This window comes from Neopsephotus bourkii, unplaced genomic scaffold (genome assembly GCF_033783945.1).
Source record: "Neopsephotus bourkii isolate Nb327-2 ecotype Australia unplaced genomic scaffold, CSIRO-AGI_Nbou_v1 NB_1749, whole genome shotgun sequence".
Classification (NCBI taxonomy): Eukaryota; Metazoa; Chordata; class Aves; order Psittaciformes; family Psittacidae; genus Neopsephotus; species Neopsephotus bourkii.
Genome location: NW_026902223.1, coordinates 9,137,616 through 9,151,748, shown reverse-complemented (window position 1 = coordinate 9,151,748; position 14,133 = coordinate 9,137,616). Strand labels below are relative to the sequence as shown.

The 14,133-nt window shown below is 41.0% G+C and overlaps 1 protein-coding gene across 10 annotated transcripts in view; it reads right to left on the bottom strand.

The window, feature by feature from the left end:
• Positions 1-14,133, bottom strand: part of TNRC6C (trinucleotide repeat containing adaptor 6C) — a 316,377-nt gene that overhangs the window by 77,241 nt on the left and 225,003 nt on the right. For all 10 annotated transcript variants that reach the window (XM_061377035.1, XM_061377036.1, XM_061377039.1 and 7 more), the window contains 2 exons: positions 3,050-3,149; positions 2,157-2,178 (listed from right to left, as the gene is read on the bottom strand). In XM_061377035.1, coding sequence (XP_061233019.1) covers positions 2,157-2,178; positions 3,050-3,149 — 122 coding nt within the window. The remainder of the gene's footprint in view (positions 1-2,156; positions 2,179-3,049; positions 3,150-14,133) is intronic.

Below are 14,133 nucleotides of genomic sequence, written 5' to 3'. Positions count from 1 at the left end.
TCCTGTCCATTGGCACGCGCCTGCTGTGGTCAGTAGACTCAGTTTTACAGTGTTGACCTGTCTTTAGAATGAATTGCCTAGATATGAAATAAATCTACCAAATTCAATTATAATTCCTGCATTGCCTTTTAGTTCTAGTAGCATTTGTCACTCAACCTTGAAAATAAAAATAAAATACTTGGAGCAGTACTGCAGTAAAGTTTACAGTCATCTTCAAATACTCCATGAAAAACATTCAGCCAATTTCTTCCTCTTGTTGAGTATTTCTGTATTTGAAGACATTTCTGATACCTATCATAAGCTTTTGTACATCCCTCCTCGAGGTAAATGGAAGAGAACAGTATAATGAAGAAGAAATAAAACATTCACACAGACCAACCTGCAGAGCAACTAATAGCTACCCGCCAAAGGAAATGAGAAGAAGGTTCATCAACACGACTGTAAATAATCACTGTCCCCTGCACTGCACATAACAGGAGAGGTCTGGTTTCTCTACAGGCCAGGCCAACTCTTTCCAATGAAGTCTAACTACAAAAAGTTGAATTATTGCTTCTGACAGATGAACAGTAAAAGCCAGAACTGTTTAATCTTTAACATAACTACCTTTATTTCCTGTTTTCTTCTTCCCAAGTCTATTCTCTAGCAGCAGCACGGGACACTTAAATACAAGAATAACGGACAAACAAAATTCAAGCTTTCAAAAAACAAACTCTCAAGTCTACCTGAAAAACTGGAGTTACTCCCATACTACTCTCAAAAACATTAACTTGCCATTTTCAAGCAATGCAAACCAAAGCTGTCACAACAAAAACAGAAACATCCCACAGGGGAAAGCAGAAGAAACTGTGTATTTCAGTGTCAACAGAAATGAAGAGCCACTGTATTAACATGTGAAAATGAACTTTATAGAACAGTGAAACCTTTTCACGCAAAAACAAGCCTACAGAGAGAACAAAATATGTAATACTGGGGAGCCAAATATTCCATTTAGATAGAAATTGCTCTAACGCGTCTAAATTCCAAATTTCTTCATGTACTTCAGATTTTGAGGGGTTGTTTCTTCTGAAGGCAAAATTTACTGTTACAAACTACATGAGATCTCACAGGGCAGATGAAACAAAATTCTGACTCAAACTTCCTCATTTCACACTTTCTACGTAAGAAAAATTTAGAACGGACAGAGTTCCAATAAATTACTTGTTACAGTTTCTTCATTGCGTAGTTACAACTTTATCTTTCTGAATTCAGTATTACTGAAGCAATACTTAATTTCTGCTCTATGAACACATAAAAAGAGTTTGAAACATAAGTTGTTTTGTCAACCCCATATGTTACACTTGGCTCTGCTCTAATTCCCAGTCTTTGGGAATCTGGGAAGCTCTACTTGCCTGTCTGTCACCTAATAATCCAGCAATAAATAACTCATTCACAACTGCTCCACAGCCCTGAGTCTTGTGTGCTGCCATGTGAATCAAAGGACAGACTAGATAAAATATCTGTAAGCCAGAAGAGAGGCATCACCTCAACTCTTTTCCTTGCCTCTTTTAAGGCCATAGCTTCATTAACATTTCTCTTGAGGCACTTCAGAGTTCATTGCCCCAGAGAGGAAACGTCTTGCATTTCTGCTGCTTCCTGGGCTATGCTGCAAACCGGTTTAATTCACTTACCAAATAGAAAATCCACACAGAAGGGAAAAAAAGGCAGCTGTGGAAACAGCTTTTTCTTAGGTTCAGTGAATTGAGTTTACTTGCTAAATTGAGCTGAATCCTGAACGCCGGAGGAAAGATTTACCCTTCTGGGTGGCAATTAGTTGATTTTGAAATAGATAAATAACTAGTAGCAACTAAATGGAAAACTACATCTGTCTCAACATGACATAAGATATGACATACATTGTGTTATGTTTCACAGGAATTTAATCCATATATTCCTGTCAAAAGTGTTCCACGATACCCAGCAAGATAAGCAAAGAAAAAGCTTACACTGTGACTCCCAACATATACCCAACTCCTCCAACAAAACTTCAAGAACAAAACTATCCTAGTAAGATACACTCTCCCCCTTAAAATGACACAAAGAATAAAGAGTGTAAGCACAGTTTTTAAACAAACTTACAGAAATATCACAGCGTTCACAAAGAATAAACGTGACTTTACCTTTGGTTTTTTGTTCAGCAGCCTGAAAGAAGAAAAGAACAAAACCAATCAACTACTTGTCTATACTCAGAACGATACCTAACAATTATAGGGCTTCAGGCCTAACTTTCTGCAGCAACTGCTTGCATAAATGAGGCATCAGCTTCAATGAAGGACTGAAAAATGAGAGTTTAACTCTAGGAATTAGGAATGTAAGGAAAACTGATGCCAAAGAGACAGTACAAAACCTGGTGAGCAGTCTGGCAGTGCCCCATCTACCCACCCAGCCTTCTGCCACTTCAGAGGCTTCCTGAACCAAACAGTTCAGGCATGAACTTTTAAACACTCAGAAGAATTAACTTCATGACTTTGTGCAGTATCCCTCTGAATCCATACAAACTATTCACCTACACAGATTAAGTGCACATTTTTATGAAGACTCATCTTTTTTTTTTCCTGTTTGGAATCTACCCACTTTGTTGATGCCAAATAATTTTTATACTGGAAAAGACAGTGATCAATTCCTGCCCACCTCCTAAGGGCTATTTAAGATTAGAACTGTGTAATCCAGAAAATGTGGCAGGAGAATGCACACCACAGGAAATGTGCAACGGCCTCTGAATCTTGCGCCAGTTCAGTACCAGCTGAGATTAATCCAGCTGAATTTACATTGCCATGGAAGAGGAATGCTCATGTGAGACAGTGCTGGGAGCAGTAACATCAGGAGATGGTAAGAGCTTGGGGAGTGCTAAGAAACTGCCACAACTGCTCTTGCAGGAATTTTCTGAGCCCAGCCTCACTCAAAGTCTACAGGACAGGCCACCTGTGTCAGAATTAGTCAAGGCTGCCGGGTCAGTGTCTCTATGTTACACATAAAAGTGAATATTTAATTTAAAAAAGTAACATGAACAAACCTTTTTCTGAGCACCTTCCTTCTTTTTCTTTTCTTCCTGCTTTTTCTTTTTCTTTTCTTCCATCAAATGTTCCTCTTCTTGTGTTTCTTGTTCTTTCTCCCTGATAAGAATAAAGGTTGGGAAGGACTTTTCAGTAAGATAAAAGTTTACCTAGGAAGGTTAATAATTCATACTTATATTGCTGACTTTCTCCACCTCATGCCTAAAAAAGGCTGCTGAAATAAACGCATTGAAAAAAGCTGTTTCAAAATCAAAACCAGTGACAAATAAAATAGTAAGCAATGGAAATTCAGAAAGAATCAATTTGGAACTTTTTTCCACAATCACTCGAAAGTGCTACTTAACAGTAGCACATTCTAGGGAAAGAAAGTTTCAAACTGAAAAACAGAGAAGTAACCCAGGTGGTTAATCCAAGTTCTGCTGCTTCTCAACAGCTACATTTCACAATATACCTTGAAGATAATGAGTGAATTCAGTACTTCCCAACTATTCTTCTTACTCTGATAAAACATATCCTGTATTCGTTTCTCATATGCATTAGTTTTGTTCTCAAGAAGTTGTAAACCCAAGCCCAGATGAATTCAAGTAATCGTATTTTGTGCTCATCCTATAAATTCTATCTGAAGAATTTGCAGGAATGCAAAACACAACTGTTACAGTAGCATCTTGGTTAAAATTTAACCTAAGTTATACCAAATCAAGAAGATCTATAGGAAACCTCACCATCCTTGCTTTGTTTGTCCATCACCATAATAAATGGTTGTAACAACGACCCTCCCCAACATCCTTTCAAATAAATACCAATGCACGTAATTCATTGACTTCTCTGCAACCATTTCATCTTCCTTGACAGCTCTTCAGGTCCTGACCATTTATCAGCCTTACAGATCTTCTGAGAAAACTCCATTTCTGATGGGCTAAAACCACGACCATTACTATTATTAGATTTGATGTCTCCCTGTTACTCGAGATCGCTTGTAGCCTAACTTCTTATTACTTAACTTGCCAAAGCTCACAGTCCTCCTTTATTTTTGGTTGGGAGTGGGTAAAGAAGATCTTGGTAATTACGTAATTACAGACTTAGAACAGGTCTGCAGGGGCTGGGAGTTCTTTATGTAAAGGAGAAACAGATTTTGCACATCATGTCTTCAAACATTCCCCTGTCACATTTTCCCGTTCAACTGTGCCATTATTTCCCTTTAAAATGTTTGTACATTATTACATAGTTTCCCTTTTTATTAAAAAAAAAAAAAAGGAACACTGTAGTCAATTTTTTTTGAGATTTTGGCTCTTGATGGGTGGTTTAGGTTTCACTTTTTTCATTTGCTTGAGAATACTGGGTCTGGCCACTGCAGATGCTCTCTTCCTTGCAGAGATGCTGCACAGTGCTCCAGACCAAACTGAAGGCAGCTTCCCTTCCCTTGTGCTACCCCAGACAATAAACATCGCACTGATCAACCCAGAGGTCTGAACACAGGGGTTTCTTTTCTTTTAGACACCTGACAGCACTCAAACTATTTACAGAACTGACAGATACAGCAGGCCCCAAAGCCTGGAATAGCACCTGGAGGTCAGGCACATCTGGAAGTGCTTGGCGCACAACTGGAGGTCAGGACGTGGAAAATGGCATTAGGTATTTGTATTTTAAATGCTATATCACTTTCTGTCATGAGCAAAAATTCATCACCTGCATGACTGCTCAACTGCGTGCCAACTTCAAAGGGCCACCTTTCAAATACTGTGCTGTAAATCAGTGAGAAACATTGGCTCTGAAGAGCTGCAGGTGGGTATTAGCATCACATACTTAACACTACACTTCAGAAAAGGGTACTTGAAGTTGCACTTTTAAATGGCTTGTTCTAGGACTTTGCAGAAAGTGATGACTGACTTTACCACAAGAAACGGAGCTGAAACCATAACAGATCTGCCTTTAGTCTCGTTCACTCCGGAGGAGAACAGAAGTCCCCAGGATTTCAGTCACTACAAAGTAACAACATCCAGTCCCTTCATTTCCAGTGCTCCCTACCCAAGTCACATCAGACTCTACAAAGCCCACCTCTTCAAGGGAACTCTCCCAAACTCTCATGCTATTGCCAAGGGAAGTTTCAGCCTTTTTTTGTGTTTTTAAAGCAGGTGAATGAAAGGAGGAACTTTCTGGTTTTCCATTCCTAGTACTTAAGAAAACCTGTGACATTACAGCAACTCCAGGCCACCACAATGGCATTTAAACCCAATTCAATAGTCAGTGCAGTATTTAAAACAAAAACCCACCATCGGTACTTTGCTTAATGTGCAGGGGTTTTTAAGCTATTAAAAGTAGCTAATTCCCAACTTTCTTATTAAGTTTCCCACACACAGACAAGTTCCTCTCATGGACTCACAGAATCCCAGGTTTGAAGAGACCTCAAGAACCATCTGGTCCAACCTTTCCCAGTAAAAGCATGGTCCAGACTAGATGGCCCAGCACCCTGTCCAGCTGAATCTTAAAGGTGTCCAGTGTTGGGGATCACCTTCCATCCCTGCCAAACTCTCATCTCGTACCACGGACTCCACTATCAACTGCTCTTTGTCCTCTAAAGGTGGTTCTGTTTTGCTGCTTTTCATGCAACATTATGTTATTCCCTCCCTTACACAGGTAATACACCATGCTAGAAGATTTTCCAAATCAAACAAGAGCAAACATTTTGCTCCATTAAAAATACAATGTATTTTATTATCATATCAATTACAACATAAGAAGTAGAAGTGCCACTCCTAGAGAAAACCTGTTTGGGTTTGTTTAGGGGTTTTCTTTCTTTCCTCAGATTAAATTCACCTCAGATTACCTCAGAAAATGATACTGTAATTTTTAATGGAGTTCCATTATCAAACCTGATTTACATAATGACACTTCTGAACACATGTGCTTTAAATGCGCTTAAAATAGAAATAAAGCTCCAAGTGGCCTCTCAGCAACTCTCGCTGTCGCTTCTAGGCAGAAATTAGTCATCCAAGAGCAAAACAAAAGGAAAACAATAAAAACATTGCTACATAAAGTTTGACTACATTGTCAAAGGCATGTGTCGCAGTCTCACTTCCTGAGTGACAATTCAATCTTTATTACAGGAAATATGCTAAAAAAGTTTATGAATACAAAGCTCATATGATTTAAACCAGAACTGTCTTAGAATATACTTGTAGGAGTTTGCTTTTTTCATGTATATATAGATCTGATGTATCAGAATCACGGGGGATGAGCAGAGAGCAAAGAACTCTACTATAGCATCAAGTGTTCCTTTTATAGATTACAATTAGCTTATCAAATCAAACCTAAACCAAGGTTAGCTTTGAAGGACCCACGCTTAAGAGCTCTCTCTGAATAGCAAAGCAAGCCAAAATGAAATGCAGGTCACGGTCAGCCAGCCTGACACAACTACAGCTGTGTCCTGGCAATGCCTGTAGTAGAAAGGCTTAATAATCCCTTCAAAAACTATCAAATTAACAAATCTATGCTGATTTTACCTTTTAAGGTGAAGAGAGAACTTCAGTTTTCTAGCTGATACAAGACACTGGACTGCTTTCACATCTGAAGCCACTGCCGGCATTCTGAATTAGCACTCATATGACATTCTAACAGGATTTTGGAATACACCTTTTGGGAATATCATTTTCTTAAAGTAGGCACTATTTGTGTTATTCCATGCAAGGTTATCTATTACCCATGCAGTGTTTTAGTGTTCAGTAGTTCCTGCAATGGCCAAGGACTAGACAGAGACCTGTTTCTCTTGTCCCTCCATGTGACACAGCTCCAAATCTAGCCCTAATGAGTTCTGTTTGCATAGATTTAAGATACTGAAGGTATATTTATTTACATAGGAAAAGTGCCTGGAATACCTCTTCAAAACAGCATTCTGACCTTGGCCTACAGATGCCTTTGCCTGGTTTAGCCCAATGAGATAACAGCTCCCATAGCTTAATTATGGAATGTCTTTCTTGCACCTTAAATTCACAGCCTACTTCATGCTGGAAAAGCTGGCAGTCGTGAAGATCACCAGGAATCTAAATGACAATGCAACACGTTAATGTTAAGCAGGAATCCCACATAAAGCGAGAGGTCACTGGATCATCAGCAGCCTCTGTTTTCATGACAACTAGAACAGGGAAACTAAAACCCTACACCTGCCTCACGCTAATTTTGCTTCCTGCTTCATCTTTATCCAGCCCAGCTCCCTGTGGCCTTTCTGGGTAAATACTGGTAAAGGCAATGAGCTGGTGTGACTTTAAAAGTGCAGCTTTTTTTCCCTTGATAGAGGCTCAGTCATTAATCATGAAGAGTCAAGCTGGTCTGCAATCACAAGCTCTTCAATCGCCTCAAAAGAGAAAAGAAGCACGTAAAACTAGCTCAAGTAAGAAAGAATATGAAAAAAAAACAGCACAAACACATGGGGATGAAAATGAGGAAGGCCAGCAATGTATTAGCATTGCGCACATAAAAAGTAACAATAAATCAACCTTTTAGTGCTTCATTAATGAGCAAAGGGAAGCATTAGCTTTGATACTTGGTAGGAAAGCAGGACTATTGACAGATGACCCTGTGAGGGGTAAAGCGATAGTGCTGCTCTTTCTGCTTTAGCCTTCCCTAAAGAGGTCAGCTGAGAACAGATGGCCAACAACCATCTGAACTGGTGCTGAGCCTGCAGATGATGACAGCTTCACAGAGGGATTTCAGAGTGCTCTTCCCCGTGTAGGGAGGCTTCACCCCACACTGGCAGCAGGACAGCAAGGAGCCACCAACCAACCAACCCGCTCCAGGATCTCTGACATTTGTCATTCTGGTTTCCTCACCCAAAAGGGCTGGATACAATTGCAAGCAAGAATCTCAAGATGTGCTTCTAAGTCCTTCTTTCCCCAAATTTGAGAAGAAGGAATGATCAAACTTGTCAGGAGAAATTCCACAAGCTGGCAAGGAAAAAAAGGAGATGGAACTAAATATTTTGCTACTACTCCCAACAAGAAACCAGGCCAGCAAAAATAAGAACAGCTTAAAAAGGCCCCGGAGATAAATCTGGTGTTTCTCTGTTGGCTGGTCCTGGTATAATTTACCATAAGACCAACTGTGTCGAAGTCATCCCAGATTACCTTAAAGAATCAGCAGAAGATGGATGGCACTCTGGAAGACTAGAAAATGGCTAAGACTGTGCATGTAACTTAAAAAGAGAAGGGGCAAAAACGCCAGTCACAGCTGAATCTCCACACAAAATCTGTGAGGAGAACAAAGCTTGATTTTTTTTCCCTATACCATAGTTCCAGGTAGTTTTTGTAAGGACTAATGGGAAATAACAGAAGCAACTGACTGACTTTTGAGGCAAAATGTAAAGTTTTGTTAATAAGAATATGGGCATTTTTGTTGGGTTTTTTTTACCAAGAACAAGGTAGGGAATACAAGCTAAGCAAAACTACAGTAAAATACCCACAAAAGATGTCACCTCAGCACCTCCCCTTCCAACAAGGCAGAGAACCAATGGATTTTTGTTGCAGTATGCCACATGTCCAACATTCTTACTAAGCACTTTCCTGGCTTCATAATCATATGTATGAATACAGTATAGAGAACTGGCTAAACACCAGCTTTGGGGAGATAAAAATGAGATGCTTCATCAGCTTTCAATCCAAAGGCAAAGCAACAACATCACATATGGTCAGATTCATCAGCTGCTGTTGTCCAGTTTGGGACTGTGTGTACAGTAACAGAGAAACAGCAACTGAAGAGAGACCAGAAAACAGCAACAAGAAGGATCAGGGATCAGAAAGGCAGGGCCCTTGGCAAAAATTTAAATCTAAAGAGACTGCAACCCCTTCATTCAAGTAGGTGTTAAAGACAGAGATAAGAGAAGAATGGAGTAAAATCTTTCTACTTTAACTGTGCTAAGTAGCACTGAATTTAAATTGTACAAAGAAGATTTGGATTAGGCATAAAAAGATAATCTTCCACACTGAGCATTTAAAAACCACCCAAACCAAACCACCCCACACATTAAAGGCATACCCAATCTTTATAAATACACATTTGGAGGAGAGAAGAGGAAAAAACTAAAGAAAGGAAAGCTTTTTATTAAGTAATACTGATACAAGACCACATCAACTCCTTGACAGACATCATTAGACTGGGAACAGGAGGCCTCTACTCATTCATAATGTAAAATCCTGTAATACCCTTCCGAGGGAATTAATGGGGGAAAAGCCCTCAGTCACACCACTGTGGACAGGATAAGTATATGGGTAAGTTGTATGTATAGGTGTGATCAATCAGCTTGAAACTAAACCCAGTAATCTGCAGGTCTGGGTGCACAATCTGTTCCTACAGGGAATCAAATGGAGCTTACCTCAATTTATAATTTATTAATATCTTGTGTTGGAGTTCCTCGCTGTCAAACTGTGCTCTGTCCTGCACTTGTCACTCATTAATACATTATTTGCCTTGCCAGGGGATTCCTTCCCTTCCTCTGAAACATCATAGTATCTCCCACTGCTAACAACTGTGAGCCTATTTCTTTGATGCTCCCACTATCTGGTCAACTTACCTTGAAGCATTTAAGACAAACCTCATCTCCTAGCAGGCCCAGCAGTCTGATTTCTGAGGTCTCTTAGAAATTCCACATAAGTTCCTGCATGGAAGCAGAGCACTAATGCTCTCCTGTTTCCTCTTACTGTACAATATAGTTTTGGCTGCATGTCTTCTTTGTGTGTTTGCATTTATTTGATTTGTTACAGAGTACTGGTAGATACCTTCAGGCCTATGATGCTCTGTGGACCCTTCTCCACCTCAGCCTGTAATTGCAAGGGATTAGACTTGATCCCTCTGTACTCCCTTCCAGGCTTTCTTTAAACCTCAGCACGCTTGACTGAGGTGCAAGACATGCACAGGCAACTTCATTCAGAACTGTAATTTGTGCAGGAGCAGGATGAAGCTGCTGTTTAAAGACACCCAAGAACACTACAGCATTAGGGGAGACCAAGGTGTGAAAAGCAACATTCAAGTAAAGCATCTGACTGAAATTACAGGGTGATTTCAAGTTGCCCAAGAGACTGAATTAATAATCCTGCTCTTCCAATCTGTAGAATAGAAATCCCATGATCAGAATTAAAAAGAGCATCTGCGTTACACACCTTGTCTCAAGGCTGCATCTCCAGCAGCAGTACATGGTGTTTCTAACATGTCCTGCTGGGTTACTGGTTGAAGAGTAATAAAATACTGGCAGGACCTCAAGAAAAGTGGCAGCTGCTGTTGTTCTGCAGGACCCAGGCTCTAACTGGAAGCTCAGTGTTGACTTGTTGTGACCTTATTTCACATACACACAAGGTAAACAACCACTGAAGTGAATTAAATTAGAACAAAAATAAAGCAGACTAGGTAGTTATTATCATTCAGGACATTTTTTAAAAGCATGGTGACCTGGTTTTAGCTCCTACTAGTTGATTACCAGTCATGACAAGCAGGAAAAAGCCCCAAAGAAAAAGCCTCTGTAAACTAAGGATGCAGATCAACTGTAGGTGGTGAAGCATCAGAAGTTTGGTGAGACCATATCTGAGCACTGCCTGAGTTCCAGTGAATCGTGTAGGGTTTGGGGGTTTTGTTTTCCATCTACAGACTTCCTTTTGTTGAGATTCTCCTGGATCATTACCAAAGAGCAAGACCATACTAATGTGCAAATGTGAATGTTTCAGGAGATGTGTGTTACACCTTCATTAGTAAGTAGTGCAGACCAACAGGAGTGGATTTGCAGAGCAAAACTGTATGTGCACAGGACTTCGGAGCCACATGATCACCATTACAAGTGACTTTATTAATTGAGAAGAGGCCCAGTCTGCTCCCATGCACGAAATGCTCACCTGCAGCAGGAAAGCATTAACTGCAACCTTGGAGCAAATCACACAGGAAGTTCTATTTAAAAGGAAACCAATATTTGCACTGCAAGACCACACTGAGATAGCAAAGCCCTGCCAACAAGAGCAATCAGAAGGTTTCCTTAAACATGAAACTCCCAATCTAAACACACTAGTGTAGGTGGTACTACAGGGAATGAAGCTGCTGTCACACAGGTATACCACCTCTCCTGTGAAAGTGCTGCTCTCCATAGCACAGTCTTATTAATGCATATACAAACTCCACTCTGGAACAAATTAAGTAGTTAGTAGGGAAATGTGTAATGTTCTAGACCATGGCCACAAAACCTCACCATTGTAAACATTTCAGGCATGAACTGTATCAGAATTTGCTCCCTCAGTCTGCTGACAACACCCCCACAAAACATCCACTGCTCATGCTATGCAAGGACCAAGGAAAAGAAACAGCCCCCAAACCCACAGCTTGCATTATATCCACCACTCAAAGCAGACTAGAAACAGCAAGAAACATGCTATGAACAGCATCTCTCCTCCCTCAGCAAACATAGACCTACTCCTCTCTGGGAAATTTAAGCTGCACACCATACACAGTTCAGATAACTGGGTTTACTTTCACAGCAGTGCCTCCCTCCCAGGCCTGATGAAATTTACCAGCAGCTGATCTAGCATCTGGTCCAGAGCTCATCCCCAGTCTTCCTGGGACATAATACACAAAGGAAAACAGCTTCAGAATCCAGGACCTAAGCAAGAGTGCAGCATGTTGGTCTCTCTCCAGATACTATGTTTGCTATTTTGGTTTCTGTAAATACTTCAGAAGACAAGAGCCCTGTGCGAACAGATGCAAAGCCCAATGCTGATGAACTGCAGAAACATACAATCAGACTGGTTTGGGCTGCAAGGGACCTTTAAAGCTCATCCAGTTCCAATCTCCTGCCACAGGCAGGGCCACCTCCCACCAGAGCAGCTTGCTCCAAGCCCCTGTGTCCAACCTGGCCTTGAACACTGCCAGGGATGGGGCAGCCACAGCTTCTCTGGGCACCCTGTGCCAGCGCCTCAGCACCCAGTGAAACCGTTCAACCAAGTATCACTGGTGAACCGACCTAGAAACAGAAGCAACCTACAGACAAGTTTCTGGCTCAAACTATTTAGCTGGACTTGAAGAACATGGCAGAGGAGCACTGCTTCCTGGGGCACTGCACAGAGATACTGCAAAGGAGGGGGCCAGGAAATAGGAACAGGAGCCATAGCTCCACAGGATGTTTTTCCACACAGCACAGCTGAGCACTTCCCGGGATAGAGGAGCCTGAAGGAGATGGTCAGCAGGTCACCTGCCCCACAGCAACAGGACAGGATGAACAATGCAACAGACAATAGGTACACTGCTGCTGTGTGGCACACCCTCACACCCTTCAGGCAAACACCACTAAACCTTCATGCTTCTTTGTTAAACAAAACCAAAACCACACAAAAAAGCCAAGCTTGCATAACTGAAATCATGTACCATTTCACCCACAGGGATTTCCAACACCCTACTCCTTTTTTCCCCCTCTTCCATCATAGTCACATACCAGTACTCAGCTTTTTCTGAGCTCACTCCCTTTGCTACCAGCAGGTGAAAATACATTCAACTCACTGCAGGAGCTGAAAGTCAGGCTGGTACTGTAACATATGTCAAGGTAGAAGACACAATCTACAGGATCAAGAAATGTAGGCAACAGCATGTGTGCTGAAGACAAATATGCTTATGAAGCTGAGGTTTACGATATTTCTTTTGGGGAAAAGGGTGGTGCCAATGCACCATCAACAAAAGGCAGTAGTTTACAGCAGTGGCTCCAGTGGGATTAAAAGGGCCCTTGAGGGTGAGGCGTGGAGGAAACAATTCTTGTTTAAGTAGAGCTCCTGCCACGGGCACAGTAGAAAAATGCACCTGCATTTCCCTTACTCTCACTAAGGTATTCCATACAGGGAAGGGGCCTCTGCCATCTCCTTGGAGAGATCCCTGGGTGTCACTCAGAATGCACCAGGGGAGGTGTGGGACACTGCTGCAGACCTCAGCTCCAGGAGACTCATGGAGAGAGACCTGGATTGGGGAGTAAAAGGACAGTGCTCTCATAGGGAGGATGTGTCTCAATATTTAGAATTAGAAAAATAATGACATTATTCCTTCATACTGTAGAGCCCAGAACATACTTCACAGCACAAGCCCTGCTAGCAGCAACAGGAAAGGGGTACACAGTGAAAGAACATAAATGGTGTAAAAGGCAGCTATACAAGGTGTGCGTAAGCTAGTCTAGGGTACACTGGGTGTAAAGAACAAGATGCTCTCCATACTGCACACAGGCTGTAGTGGGGAGCTGATGTTCCACACTATGGGTGTAAACCACCTGATTATCCTTGCTCCCAGGCACAGACTTGACTTAGGTGGATGCACAGCTCCTGACATAACAAGGTAAGATGAAAAAGGGAAAACAGGTATCAACAGAACTCCTTGTTGTAGAAATCAGAAGGGAGATAAATTTAAGGGTAATACGAAGATGGAGACTTCTGTTCTTGTAAAACATTTATTCTTCTAAAAGACTTCAGAATACACAAACCCGTAATTTCCTCCTCCTGCATTTTTACATTTGCTTGGTGAGCTCATTGAACATTCAAGTTGTTGTCTTCAAGTTTTCCAAATACCATTCTATTTAAAGGCACTGTGAATAGGGAATTCAATTTATCAAATGAATGAAAGAAGAATTCTTAGCAGGAACCCTGGTGAGCTAATCAAGAGTCACAATAAAATGTCAGGGGTCCTGGAATTCTCTGCAGGAGGTTAACACCAGATTTGATCCGAGTCAAGGAAGACAAAACATACTATTAAACTGTACTAAAAGTTGTGCACTGTGAATATGTTAAAGTTTAAACACAAATGAAGAAATACTACTTCATTGTTCTAAACACTTTTTATATTTTCTTAGTGCTTAACTACAAAAACCAAAATGCTGCCCACCATCGTTCAACTTAAATACTTTTTGAAGCCATTTAGTGTGTCTTCAGCTGCAATGCTGTTTTGAAAAATCAATATAGCAATGCACCTCAAGTGAAGTAAGAACCTCTACATTACTTTGTACCTATCACTAGGCTTGCAATGGAATCCCCAAAGTTCAGAAAAAGCCATTCTATCATCCAAGATGAAGGAAACAGCAAGGTCCAAACTA